Here is a 15,010-nt window from a genome sequence, read left to right on the forward strand (position 1 = left end):
CTATAAGGCAAAGAGATTGGTTTCTAAGTTAGGACTTTCGTCAATGAGAATTGATTGTTGTGAAGATGGTTGCATGTTATATTATAAAGATGATGCAACTTTAGACAGTTGTAAATTTTGCGAAAAGCCTCGTTTCAAGAGGCTTTCAGGCGGGAATATGGTCGCTGTCAAGGCGATGCATTATTTACCTCTTATACCTAGGTTAAAGAGGTTATATGCGTCGATGAGTTCTGCTCCTCATATGAGATGGCACTTTGAAAATAGAAGACCACTTGGTGTTATGTGTCATCCTTCAGATGGAGAAGCTTGGAAGCACTTTGATAGGACATATCCAGATTTTGCTAGTGAACCAAGGAACATTCGGTTAGGTCTGTGTGCGGATGGCTTCACGCCTTTTTCTATATCTGCGACACCATATTCATGTTGGCCTGTCTTTCTTACACCTTATAATCTACCACTTGAGTTGTGTATGACTAGTCCATATATATTCTTAAATTGTATTATCCCCGGTCCACGTAATCCGAAAAGTTTGATTGATGTATATTTACAACCTTTGATTGATGAGCTAAAACAATTGTGGTATGATGGTGTTGAAACATATGACATATCAACCAAGCAGAATTTCAATTTGCGTGCTAATTTAATGTGGACTATTAATGATTTTCCTGCATATGGAATGTTGTCTGGGTGGATGACTGTTGGGAAGCTAGCTTGTCCTTACTGCATGGAAAATAGTAAAGCGTTCACTTTGAAACATGGCCGAAAGCAATAATGGTTTGATTGTCACCGTCAATTCTTGCCTGATGATCATGAGTTTAGAAGGATGAAAATGCATTCAAAAAAGAATAAAGTGGAATATGATTCTCCACCTCCGATACTTTCAGGTGAGAAAATTTGGGAGAGGGTCCAGAACTTCAGTAAAGTTACTGAGGCTCCACCTTATAGATTCCCCGGATATGGTGTTAATCATAATTGGACGAAACAGAGTATATTTTGGGAGTTGCCTTATTGGAAGGATAATCTACTCCGACACAACCTTGATGTCATGCATATTGAGAAGAATTATTTTGATAATTTGTTCAACACAGTGATGGATGTTAAAGGCAAGACAAAAGATAACCCGAAGGCTAGAATGGACTTACAAGAATATTGCAGGCGCCCTAAATTATACTTGCAGACAGCAAACAATGGTAAGGTGTTCAAGCCCAGAGCAAGTTACACATTCACTTTGGAAGAAAGACGACAAATTTGTGATTGGGTTACGAAATTGAAGATGCCTGAGGGTTATGCGTCGAATCTTGGAAAAAAAGTAGATATGGAGGTAGGGAAGTTGAGCCATTTGAAAAGTCATGACTGCCATGTTTTCATGGAGACCTTAGTGCCTATTGCATTTTGTAGTTTGCCTGAAAGAATCTGGAAACCCATCACAGAGATTAGTTTGTTTTTCAAAGACTTGTGTTCTACCACATTAAGGGAAGAAAACCTACTTCGAATGGACCAGAACATCCGTGTAATTTCTAGTAAGATGGAAAAAATATTCCCATGTGATTTTTTTGATGTGATGGAACACCTTCCAATACACCTTGTACACGAGGCACGACTTGGAGGGCCTGTTCAATGCAGATGGATGTATCCCTTTGAGAGGTAATATTATAAGTTTGATGTAATATTCTATTTTATTTGAATGTTCTTGGATATTATGAGATTATGTAGGACAATTGGCAAATGCAAACAATTTGTTAAGCAGGGGAATAAGATTGAAGGATCTATATGCGAAGCCTATCTTGCAAAGGAAACTGCACATTTTTGTTCTTATTATTTTGAGAGTAAGGTGCCATGTTCTAGGAATAGGCCCAATAGGCACACGGTCGAATGTGTGAATGATCCATTATTTCCACCAATGTCCATATTCAATCAATCAGGCCGATGTTCTTAGGATGTTAGAAAGAGAAGTTTGAGTGATATGGAGTACAAGTCAGCTACACTTCATGTGTTGCTAAATTATCCCAAAGTTGTATCATTTCTCAAGTAAGTATTGATTTATTAGTTATCAAAATATAAAATTTACTGTGACTACATATTGATGCAACTACTAAAAATATTTGATATGTCACAGTCACTTTGTGGGTCAATTTGGCCATGATGATGTATATACGAGATTTGATACGTGGTTCAAACAGTTTGTAAGTGTGTGTGTGTGTGTGTGTGTGTGTGTGTGTGTGTGTAAGTGTATATATATATATATATATATATGTAGTGAATGTATAAAAATTGATTCATAAGTTGTGCTAACTTATGAATTTTTTTAACTCTATGTAGGTAAATAATCCAAATAATGGTGTAAACTAATTTTTGAAAGATATATCTTGGGGACCTGGGCTTCAGGTCACAACAATGTCTAAGTACGTAGTAAATGGTTATAAGTTTCATACAGAGGATTGCTCTAAAAATAAAAATAGCAACAACAGCGGGGTGTGGGTTCAAGGTGGTGATGGCAACCAAGTTGGAGATATTGATTATTATGGTGTGGTCAAAGAAATATTACAACTAGAATATACAGGTTGGCCATATAAGAAATTGATACTCTTTAGATGTAAGTGGTTTGACCCAAATCCAACAAGAGGTACAAGAGTACATAACCAATACAACATAATTGAGGTTAATCATACGAGGGAGTATGATCGCTATGATCCTTTCATAATTGCATATAACATTAGGCAAGTGTATTATGCTCCTTATCCATTGCGGCGGAATAAGTCCGATTGGTGGGTTGTAATAAAAACTAAGCCTGTAGGTAGGGTGGAAGTCGAGAATGTGTTAGATGTTGCATATCAAAACGATATCTTCAATGTTCACCAAATAGTGGACGATCAGTTAGAAAATGATTTGGAACATCCTGAACGCATATTGGAAGAAGTTGGTATAAATGAAGTAACAATTATAGAAAATGAGGACGAAGAATCAACTGATGAAGCTCAAACAAGTGAGGACGAAGAATTCTCGGACGAGGAACAATACGTCGATGAGGATTAAAAAGTTGGTTTTTTAAAGCACTCTCGTTTTATAGCTAGTTTCTTATATGTTTCAATCTAAATGTGTATTATATTATGCAGATGGCAAGCAAGGGTCAAGGTAACAATGACCCTACTAGTTCTCGGGGTCGAGAAAAGGGTAGGAAGGGAAAGAGGAGGGTAGAAAATAATACTCCCTCCTGTCCACCCTTTTCAGAGATGCCTATGTCTTATCCTCCACCACACGGCTATACTGAGCTGCCACAGCATCACGAGCCGTACATCTTCATTCAGACACCAAGTCTTCCATCACAGGGCCATAGGACTATACGTCCGACATACAGTCCAGCTGCCTCACAGCCATCTGCATCGCAGCCATCTACATCACATCCACATGGATCACATCCCTACATATCATAGCCACGTGGATCGCATCCATCCATGTCATAGCCACTCGGGTCACAGCCATCGGTATCACATCCACTTGGGTCGCATCCAGCTATGTCGCAGTCATAGGGATCGCAACCATCTTCATCATCGACTCCATCTATTGCAGGCCTTCGCCTGCGAGGCAGTAGCTCTGACCCGCCTACACCGTCTTCACATGCTTCTGATACACATACTTCGGATGGTGATGACGAGGTAGTGCATTATGATCGATATGGCAGGATCATCATAGTACCTGAGGGTGATGGGTAAGTGTTATTCATTATTTTTGCGTCTATTGATTTGTAACATTTTTACTAAGATATTAATGTGTTTTTATTGTTAAATTGCAGGTTCAGGCCGGGTAATAAGACTACGAGGATAATCACCAATGCCATCAGAAAGCTTTATGATGGCCCTTATGCGACTTGGACTGATTGCCCATTCTCACTAAAGGAGCAAATTTTCAATCAATTTAAGGTATAAATATTCTTTTAAACAGTTTGATAATTTATATTTATGATGTTTCCATCTAATATTTAACTTTTAAAATACAGAGCAAGTGTGTATGGGAAGACCGCTATAGCGCGGAAGTGGCTACAAATTTTCATCATAAAGCTCGCAAGAGATTGGCGGATGCTTTCTCGGATGCTAGAAAGAAGAACAAGAGGCCTGACTGGTTACTTGAGAATTTGTGGAATGATTTGCAAAGGCAATAGCTTACCGCAGAGTTCTTAGAAAGGAGCGAAAAAGGAAAAAAAGCTCGTACATCCGAGAAGGGAGGCTCCTTGCACACTGGAGGTGCGATCAGCCTAGGGACAATAAAAAGAAGATTGGTACGTAATTGCTTAAATTAATTTACTTTTCTAAGTATATCTATTCTGTTTATTAACTAAATTAATTTGTTTTCAGGAAAAGAAGTATGGGCGTCCAATGAGTCATGATGAGCTATTCAAGGAGACACATATTATGAAGAAGAAAAAAGAGGGGGATCAAGATAGGTGGGTCGAGGACCGGGCCTCGACTGTATATGTAAGCTTTCAATTTTCTTTAAGTATTATAATTTACTTTTATAAAAATTTTGAAATACTGATTTAATTTAAAATAATATAGGGTCGCTACCAAAGTAACGTGGAGGAATTCATCCGTAGTCATCCAGCTGGTGAATCGGGTGAGCCAACCCAACCTTCGGACGAGGATGCTGAAAGAATATGATTGGAGTCTGTTGGCGGTCCAAAATGGAGGAAGGTATACGGGCTTCCTACTAAAAACTTCCATCACTATAAGTGTGGAATGCGGGGAATAGGGACTTCCTCGCAAGGCGAGCAACTTAATAGGGAGAGCCTATCCGCTATGCGGGAGACAGTGACAAAGCTCACATCAGAGCTAGAAGCGGCCAAGGAAAGAGAAAAGCTTAGAGATGCTCAATTCCTTGGCATGCAAGCTCAGATCAGAACTCTCCTATCTAGTGGAGCTTTTCCGTTGCCCCGATCTCGTGAGTCATCTCCAGAGGGTCGACCTCCACGTGATCGTTCCTCCCGTCCTCCCCGTGATCGTGCTTCCCGTCCTCCACAAGACCGTTCTCTATATCGTCTTGTAAATGAAAGTTTATTAGACGGTGATGATGATGTTGTAGAAAAAATCTCTTGACTTTTATATACTTTGAACTAGACAAATAGAACCAGTTTTGAACTAGTTGTAATTAGTTTTAACTTGGTTTTGGATTTTTATGTTCAATTGAACTTTAATTTGTTAGTTTTAAAGTATTTATTGAATGTTTTGGTTGTTGTTGTTGTTGTTGTTGTTATTAGGTGTATTGGTATGCTGGCAAGGGGTGTAGCTGCCAAAACAGGCATTTTATGCCAAAATTAAACCCAAAAAAACCGACCAAAGTTGGTCGGTTTTTAATAAAAATAAATAAATTATTTCAAAATACCGACCAAAGTTGGTCGGTTAATGAACATTGAATTCCCAGAATTCAACATTACCGACCAACTTTGGTCGGTATTTTGCCTGCACTGTTGAGATTACCGACCATAGTTGGTCGGTAATGTTTAATTTTAATTATTTTAAAAAAATATATATTTTTAATTACCGACCAAAGTTGGTCGGTTTTTTTTAATTTTAATAACTAATAAAAAAAATATAATTTATTTCAACCGACCAACTTTGGTCGGTAAAATTAAATTAATAAAATATGTTTCCGACCAAAGTTGGTCGGTAAGTAATTAAACTTGTCAGATGGTCGTTTTAAGCTACCGACCAAAGTTGGTCGGTAATTTCCGACCAACTTTGGTCGGTAAGCCATTCCGACCATCAAAACACCGTCCACACCGTAATGGTCGCGTTTTGGTCGGTAATTGGCCATAACCGACCAACTTTGGTCGGTTTTTAGCGAATTTTTAGTAGTGTAGCTAATTATGGGATTTTATTCTGTAATTAGAGTTATACCATAAGTAGAACTCGTCTACTATATAAAAGGGGAGTATTAACCATTTGTAAGGGACAGTTCTCACGTAAAAAAGAAATACAATTTTCTTTCCTGTTGATACGATTGTTCATCAATTTTGCTTTATTTTCAACTATTTTGGTATCAGTCAGTTCGAGGACACCCTAGAGGGTTGAATTCCGTTTCAATAAATATTGGTTCGCTTTATTTTATATAGTTCATTTTTGTTATTAATCTTCATATTTATCTATAGGTATTAAGTGAAATTGCGTATCCTTATAACCTCCTTATAAATTTAATTGTTATCCAATTTTAAGGGTAAACAGAACCCCGATCTTGATTAGCCGAGCCAGTGGATTCCAGATACCAAATTATTAAATATAAGAAAAACTCCGCCAAATACCTTGCAGTTTAAACTTGGAGATGATAATTGGAAAGGCTTTCCAATGGAAAGAGGCTTTCTTCATAAGTGTAAATACCTTCTATTTGACCCTGTTTGGGAAGTCCCTGGATCTCAAATTCTCACCAACTTTTTCTCGTGATATCATAGCATAAATAGGAGAATTCATTGGTTTTCCCCTTCATAATACACGCGAAAACAAACAATTCGCTTTTTAGCTAATTCTCTCTCTTTCCATTTGATGAACTCGATTTACAAGTCGCATTTGATAGAACGTAAATGAGAGCGAACACGATTATTAGTTGCACTTGGAGTGCGATTTAAAATCCGCAACGCGTAAATGCGATTATAAGTCGCAATTGACGAACGCGATTTACAAGTCGCAATTGCAGGTTAAACGCGATTTACAAGTTGCAATCAGAAGTCGCAATTGATCAATGCGATGATATGTCGCATTTGAATACTGTGATTAAACTTGTGTGGGTTTCGAGATTGATGATTAAACTTCAGCCTTCAGTTAAAGCAAGAGATAATAATACCAATAAGCATATAGGCTATATGTCGTCGCACTGCAATTACAATGAAGATACCTAATATTTTAGCCCACTAACTCGGGATGGCCCAGTTGGTTTGGAGGGCGGTCATCCATACAGATGATTTGGGATCGATCCCCCTTCAATGCTTGTTGCCTAGTGCGATTTACATCCCTCGTGTGGTTTGCAGGCAGGGGCAGAGCTAGAGCTTCGATAACGAGTTCAGTCGAACCCAGCAGCTTTAGTCCAAATAATATATTTGTCTTAAAAAAATTCATTGAATAGGTACAATTCTTATTTTAGAACCTAGTAACATAAAAATGTTAGAATCCTGAACCCAGTGATTTCAAATCTTGGCTCTGCCTCTGTTTGCAGGTTATTACACAGTGGAAGATTTATCCATCACGCAAAGAGTGATCACCCGAAGGGCAGGAACAGTAGCAGCTACGGGTTTTCTTGGGATTCCAAAAAAAAAAGTCGATAAATATTTTCTTGTTTCTTTATGAGAAAACCTAACATAAGCTAACAATATCAGTGCATTTTCTCTCATTTTCTTACCTTCTTCAAAGTGTCAAACATAAAATCAAACCGTGTAACAATATGTTTTGGTGGACGACCAATTGTTAACTATATTATCTTCCTGCCCTTCTTGTGTAGTGTCATTGTAGTCAACTTTTATCTTCATCATGGAGTACACCTTATTGCAGATGCTATTTTATTAGGTCTAAACATCGGGTACGGATATGTAATAGGCACACGTCACAAACTCGAAGCGTACCATCGAATAATATTTATGATGTTTCTATGTATCATGACCATCACATGAAAATATATTTTATGTAGGCCGCCAAATGAATAATGATTTTACTAGCGACCTATTTGATTTTTAATGGTGACATATTCAACATTGAGTGGCGACTAAAGTTGTTATAAAACGTAAACAATTACGGAACAAAAAAATAGATTTTAGGTAAATCACCAATGAATAATTACTTTAACGATGATCTATTCGGATTTTATGGCGACTATAGTTACTACAAAATTTCAGCACTTATCGACTAAAGTTGGCATAAAATTTTTGCTCAAATAGTGTATTTATGTTGAAAAATTTATTAAAGGCAAAATACATAAAGACACACTTAAAGTTGGCCGAAGATATCTATCTCACACTCCAACTTACCAGGTGACCATATAGATACTTTATGTTTGGTTTTATTGTGTCAAGTAAATACACGTGTCGGACATGTCAACTAGAGTGAGATACAAACGTTGGGTAGCACATTAGTTTACGTTTTTCTTGGTTGTAGCGGCTAAAAAACTTCAAAATTACTATTATACCCTTAATGAATCCCTTTTATATTTATCCCAATTCTCAAACTCCTAAACCTAAATCCCCGTTCTTCCTCGACCTTTTCCTTCTTCTATCTTCCCTCTTTCTCTATTTCGAAGCATTATCAAAAATGGAAGGCACCTTGTATTGTTATTGTGGTAAAGGGTAGAATTGATAATTTCGTGGTCACAAAATAACCCCGGTCGCAGGTATCTTGGATGCCAATATGGTCGAGTAAGTAATTTTTAAAGTTATGTTTTGTGCCTATTTTGTTTCTTCAAAATTGTTTGGCCAAGACTCCATTTTTATGAACTTTTATTAATGTTTTTTATAGGAAGGGTGTAAGTATTTAAGTGGCTTGAAGATGAATTTTCTGAACAAGCTAAGATTGTAATTTGGGGATTTTTGAAGAGGATCAAAAAATACGACGAAGAAAAGGAGAAGATGAGGAGAAAGTACAGAATGTTGTTGGTCATTGTGATACTTGCTTGGATTGTCTGAGAGTTTCTTATGTAATATTTGCTATGTTAGTTGAAATTTAGTTGGTTGAAGGAGCTCTTTTGTGTATTGGCAGTTATGTAAACCAGTAGCTATTTTGAATGTTATAATGTAAGAAACTTAGATGAATACAAGTTGAATCACTTTTGGACTAATATTTCATCAAAATTTTGACATAACTAATGTTCTCCCCGACCGCAACTACAAGATACAAATACAAACTGTACAATAAACTCTACCAAGGCAAATACAATCTGTAGAATAAATTGCAAATTTTATTGCTCAAACCAAGGCAATAGTCACAAAATAAAATGTCAAACATACATCTGAAACATTACTTTAATATAAAATAACTAAAACTGCAGCTAGTTGTAGGTTCATGAAAATCAAATTAGACAAAACACTTGAATAAACTGCATAAAGTGAAATCTTCTCTAACAAGTTTTTTTCTTCTTCATTTGCAAATCTTTTTGTTGTTGAAGTTGGTTTCCAGTAATAGTAGTTTTTTCGTTCCATATCAATCCAGGTGGTTTGAATCCAAGATCAATATTGGTAAGTGATGTATTCTTTAATTGTCTCCCACTGGAGATGACTCTTTCACTTAGTATTTCCGGCTGTAAATTTAGAGTGATATCTATTAGGCAATCTATTAATAACTTATGAAATAGCTATCATATAGAAATGTGAAAGAGCTTACATTAAGAACTTGTCTTCCAGATTCTGTGTCTGTGTAAATGCCAAATCCCAATTTTCTTGTTCTTTTTTTTCCAACAGCAACAGAAACAGATTTAGTAGCAGCATGAAGAGAAGCAGCAGTAGCAAATCCAGCAGGCGCACTGGAGGCTGTGCTTGTTGAATCAGAACTAGCCCCACTTCCTCTTCCTAAACCAGTGCCCCTTCCTATACCAGTTCCCCTTCCCTTTCCTCTGCCAACTCCTATTCCTAGTCCTCTCCCTCTGCCTCTCCTAGTAGAAGTATTATTTCTAAATTTTGTAGTATCTTGACATAAAGAAGAAGGAACACTAGAATGTTGGGTACTAGGTTGTCTCATTGGCATTGCTTCAGTAGTTATACTAGATTGTTGAGTAGCAAGTTGAATGTTTGGTGTTGATTCAGTTGTTGTTCTTGGTCTTTCTTGAGGCTATATGTAACAAAACAAAGGTTATAAGACAAAGGTTAACAAGTAAGTAGATCAATGAAAATAACAAAGGACATACCCCTGATTTGCACCATTTTTTGTTGTGTCCACTTTGATGGCAGTAAGAACATGTCATCTTGGCTCCTTTCTTTGATGCTTTTCCCCATTTCTTTTTTCTTGGTACATCGTTGTCCCTTCTACTACATCTCTTGGGTCTACCAAGCATTGGTTTAACTTCAGGTGGCTCGACTGGTGGGTTATTTGATTTAGGCCACATCTTCCATATTGGGGATTGGTTGAATGAAGTACTTATAAGTATTGAAGTACGTATCTTTTCTATACCAATGCTCAACATAATCTTCTAGATCTTCCCCAATATGAGAAAATGCACAAACTACATGGGCACAAGGGATACCCCTCAACTGCCACAGTCTGTAACTACATGTTTCCTTAACCATGTCAACAATAAACCTATATTCCCCTTCCTCAATTTCAAAGCCGGTATCATCATTCCACATCACTTTTAATCTCCTACCAACTTGTTTATTCTCTTCTAAAGCAAATCTTGCCATGGGTGAAATGTCAGTGATCCATGTTTCAGCAAATTTGATCATATCCCCCATGTCTATTCATTATATTATGTCTAATGTCTTCAAGTATGCCTAGGACCCACAATCCATGAGTTAAATGTCTCACACATGTTATTTTCAACAACATCACACCTAACAGTTTCACTAAAATAAGACCTACGCCAGTACTCTTTATTATATCTAAGGAGGGATTCACAAATTTTATGCCCAAGTTTATCCAAGTGTTCAAATTCTTCTTTCAATTTTACCTCAAAACTGGCCTTAGCACATCTCCAGAAAGATTTTCTTCTTGCTTCACCTCTCCATGTTTTTTGCCAATTTGCCCAAATATGCCTTGCACACATCCTCCTTTCAGCATTAGGAAGTAATTCTTGAACAATTGGAACAAGACCCTTATAGACATTAAAAAAAAGGAAACAGAATGAAATAAGCAATATAAATAAAATAAGCAACAACATAAATGAAATAAGCAACAGAAAGCATGTTTAGTATAGTACCTTTTGCATGTCAGACATTATTGTTAATCCATATCCTAGACCAAGCTCCAAATCATGAATGAGATGACTTAAGAATCAACTCCAAGAATGTTTAGTTTCTTGGTCAATAACTGCCCATGCTATTGGGTTTATTTGTTGATTCTCATTCTTTCCAATATCAACTAAAAGTTCACTTTTGCAAGCCTCCTTCAAGAAACAACCATCCAACCCTATAATCCTCCTACAACCTTCTAACCATCCCTTCTTCAATGCATCAAAACAGACATAAAAATACTTGAACAAACATTTCCCAGGTTGTGTCTCATTATCAATTATGACCCTACAAGAAGTTCCAGGATTTGTACTCTTAATCATATCAGTATAGTCCAGCAACCTTGAAAACTCAAGAGCCCAGTCACCCACGAACTTACTAATAACACTCATCTTTGCCCTATTACACATTGAGATTCCCACCTGCAACCCTAATTTTTTTCTAATTATTTATTGCAGCTTATACACTCTAGAATCCAATTATTAGTATTTGAAGTTATTGTTTTAAAGTCCACGATACCCTCTATAAGATAGTTTACACACATATTCTTAAAACAAAGCACGCTATCAGAAGATATTCCCTAACGGCTAACAGTAGTAGATGAAATGAGAGAAAGTGATGCTGACAATCAATGCTTTGTTGATCTGTTATTAGTTTATCTTATATAAATTTGATAGCTAAAGAATGGTAGTATAAGATTGCTGAAATATTCAAGAAATTCCATGTAGATCAAGAATCCTTATAACTACTAAAAGAGAATAATATGTTAGAAAAATAAATAATTTGTAACGATCAGACCGGTTGTTTTGAGAGTATTAGCCCTGAACTCTTATTTATTACTCCCTCTATTTCGTTCTATGGTTACGTGACTTGCCGGAAGGTTTGGGTTTTGGTTTCAGAGTGAAATGGGACACATAGCCCCTAAATGGAAGCTAAAGTCCTAGGAATTGACCAAAGTTAATTTGTATAAAGACGACTCCACAATGGAGTTTTGATGGTTCCTATAGCTCCATGGGATAATTTTGGTCTTAGGAGCGTATTCGGATATTGCATTGGAGGTCCGTAGGTCATTTTAGCGTAATTTGGCGAAAGTTGGAAAATTGGATGATTTTTGAAAAATTTGAGCGGGAGTGGACTTTTTGATATCAGGATCGGTTTTTGATTTCGGAAGTTGAAGTAGGTTCGTAATATAAATTATGACTTGTGTGCAAAATTTGAAGTCAATCGGACTTGATTTGATAGGTTTCAGCATCAGATGTAGAAGTTTGAAGTTTTAAAGCTCATTAGGCTTGAATCGATGAGCAATTCATATTTTTAGCGTTGTTTGATGTGATTTAAAGGCTCGACTAAGTTCGTATGCTATTTTATGACTTGTTGGTATGTTTAGTTGAGGTCCTGGGGGCCTCAGATTGATTTCGAATGGTTAACGAATCAAGTTGAAGTTTAAAGGATGGTTGAAGTGCACCAGTTCTAGTGCAATCGTACCTGCGCAAGATTGCCCGCAGGTGCGGGCCCGCAGAAGTGTGAGGCCAAGCACAGAAGCAGAACTGGAGAAGGTGTCCAGTGGTCGCAGGTGCGAGATGAAGTCCGCAGAAGCGGAGTCGCTTCTGCAGAAGAATGAGCGCAGAAGCGGAAAGGCCAGGGAGGCCTGTTGGTCGCAGATGCGGACAAGGAGCGCATGCGCAGAAGCGCTCCTTGGTTGCAAAAGCGGGAGCACAGATGCGGCTGTCTCTTCGCAGAAGCGCACGCGTGGGTGCTCTTAGGGTGCCGCATAAGCGATATTTTGTGGCCTAAGTAACGGCCACACCTGTGGCTAAGACCTCGTAGAAGCGAAATCACTAAGGCAGAAAAGGACCAATTCCGAGGGTTTAATTTCATTCTCCATTTTTGAATCTAGAGAGCTCGGAGTGAGGCGAAATTTCGAGGGTTTTTCAGAGAAAATATTTGGGTAAGGATTCTTGACTTGTTTTTGACTAATTCCCACTAAGATATCATTTATTCTTCCTTTAATTAAGAACTTGGGTTGTGAAATTTGTGGAAAAAGGTGAAAACATCCCTAGGCCAAATTTTGCGGTTTCGATCAAGAATTATTTATTTGATTAGAGTGATTTTGATATGGGTGAACTCAATATCGAATAGGTGTTCGTATTTTATGACTTTTACCCGATTTTGAGACGTGGGACAAGGTCGACTTTTTGATTCTTTGCTAAAGTTGTAGATTTACTATTTAAATAAGTTTCTTGTAGTTGTATTCATGGTATGGAATTACTTTTGGCTAGATTTGGGCCGTTCGGAGTCTGAAAATCAAGGGAAAGGCATCTTTATCGATTGATTGAGCGAGATTTGAGGTAAGTGACTTGTCTAACTTTGTGTGGGGGAAATCCCCTTAGGATTTGGAACTGTTGTAATAATTTGTGATATGTGAGCGTCGTGTACGCAAGGTGACGAGTGCGTACACAGGCTAAATGTGGAAATTTCGGTTCTGGCTGAGTAGTCTTCCTTTTGAAATTCCTTAACTGAGTTTCCTTAACAGGTGTAGCTGCCATGTTTAGCCTAGTTTCGCATGTCTACGTGTCTTAACTCTTACTAAAATTTGTGCAACATGCTTAGTTAAATTATATGTTTCCTTGATTAGTGTATTCGGTCTTTAACTATTGGATTCCTTGCCATAAATTTGTTGTTCCATAATTTATGAGTTGCGTATTTACTTTCGGGAGCGCCCCTGTTGTTTACCTTTATTTGTTGTGTTGTTACCATTCTGAAATTTCTCGTTGTTCATTTCTTAGTCATTTCATTGTATTATTATATTTTCTGTCTCGTTTCCTTTTATTCTAGTAGGGCCTTGACCTGACCTCGTCATTACTCTACCGAGGTTAGGCTTGGCACTTACTGGGTACCGTTATGGTGTAATCATACTACGTTTCTGCACATATTTTTGTGCAGATCCAGGTTCTTTCTACCAGGCGAGATACCAGTGAGGTGGACCGTACGTGGAGACTTCAAAGTATATCTGCCAGCGTCCGCAGACCTCGGAGTCCCCCTATCCTTATTATGTTATTTTCCTTACTCTCTTTAGACTCTGATGTATAGAGACACTTAGTATTTTATCTTAGAAGCTTGTGACTTATTTTTACCGAGTTTTAGGAGTTGTAATTATCTGAATCGCAACTTTTATATGTATTTCATATGTTGAGATTTGAGTTCAGTTTTATATTCAGTTATTCTGCAAATTATTAGGCTTACCTAGTCTTAAAGACTATGTGCTATCAAGATACCCTACGGGGGGAAATTGGGGTCATGACAAGTTGATATCAAAGCACTAGGTTCATAGGTATTATTAGTCACAAGCAGGTTTAGTAGTCTCGCGGATCGGTAGGGAGACGTCTGTACTTATCTTCGGGAGGCTATGGAACTGTTAGGAAAAGCTTCATTTCTTTGATTCCTTATCGTGCGAGATTTTGAATTTTTGTCTTTCTGTTCTCTCACATATGGTGAGGACACGTATGATAAATGGGGCTTTTGACTACGTATTTGCTCCTTTTGACTTTCGAAAACTGATGAAATATGATTACTTGCAGGAGTATTGGAAAATGAGCCAAAGTTATGAAATTCAACTCAAGAAGGAGTGATTTTGAACAAGGAAAAAAAGAAGAAAAATCAACAGAACTTCAGTGTAAAGTGCGAACCGCACAATAATTGTGAGGCTGCAAAAGTCAAAGTTCAAAGAGTGTCAAATTCAAAGCCCAACAAGAACTGCAGACCTGATTATCGCCAATTGAACAAGGTTGCAGTGAAGAACATGTATCCATTGCCATGTATTGATGATATATTTGATCAGCTTCAGTGTGCCAGAGTGTTCTCTAAGATCGACTTGCATTCAGGCTATCATCAATTGAAGATTCGGGAGCCAGATATCCCGAAGACTGCTTTCAGGACTTGGTATGGTCATTACGAGTTCCTTGTGATATCTTTTGGGCTGACCAACACCCCAGCAACATTCATGCACTTGATGAACAGTGTATTTCAGCCCTATATTAACTCTTTCGTCATTGTGTTACATTCTAGTGTACTCCCGCAGTCGGTAGGATCATGAGAAGCACTAGAGGA

General features: G+C 37.6%; 1 protein-coding gene and 1 long non-coding RNA gene across 2 annotated transcripts; one reads left to right on the forward strand and one right to left on the reverse strand.

The window, feature by feature from the left end:
- The first annotated feature begins 7,913 nt into the window (after positions 1-7,913).
- LOC107773464 (uncharacterized) lies at positions 7,914-8,802 on the forward strand. Its single transcript, XR_001645306.2, has 2 exons — positions 7,914-8,383; positions 8,484-8,802. It is a non-coding gene; the product is annotated as an uncharacterized LOC107773464 (long non-coding RNA).
- Positions 8,803-8,902: 100 nt separating this feature from the next.
- Positions 8,903-10,249, reverse strand: LOC107772711 (uncharacterized). Its single transcript, XM_075230393.1, has 3 exons — positions 9,865-10,249; positions 9,345-9,788; positions 8,903-9,261 (listed from the first exon to the last, which is right to left on the reverse strand). The coding sequence occupies exons 1-3, from the start codon at positions 10,138-10,140 to the stop codon at positions 9,082-9,084; spliced, it is 900 nt and encodes a 299-aa protein (XP_075086494.1). The 5' UTR covers positions 10,141-10,249; the 3' UTR covers positions 8,903-9,081.
- Positions 10,250-15,010: the final 4,761 nt, after the last annotated feature.

This window comes from Nicotiana tabacum, chromosome 14 (assembly GCF_000715075.1).
Source record: "Nicotiana tabacum cultivar K326 chromosome 14, ASM71507v2, whole genome shotgun sequence".
Lineage (NCBI taxonomy): Eukaryota > Viridiplantae > Streptophyta > Magnoliopsida > Solanales > Solanaceae > Nicotiana > Nicotiana tabacum.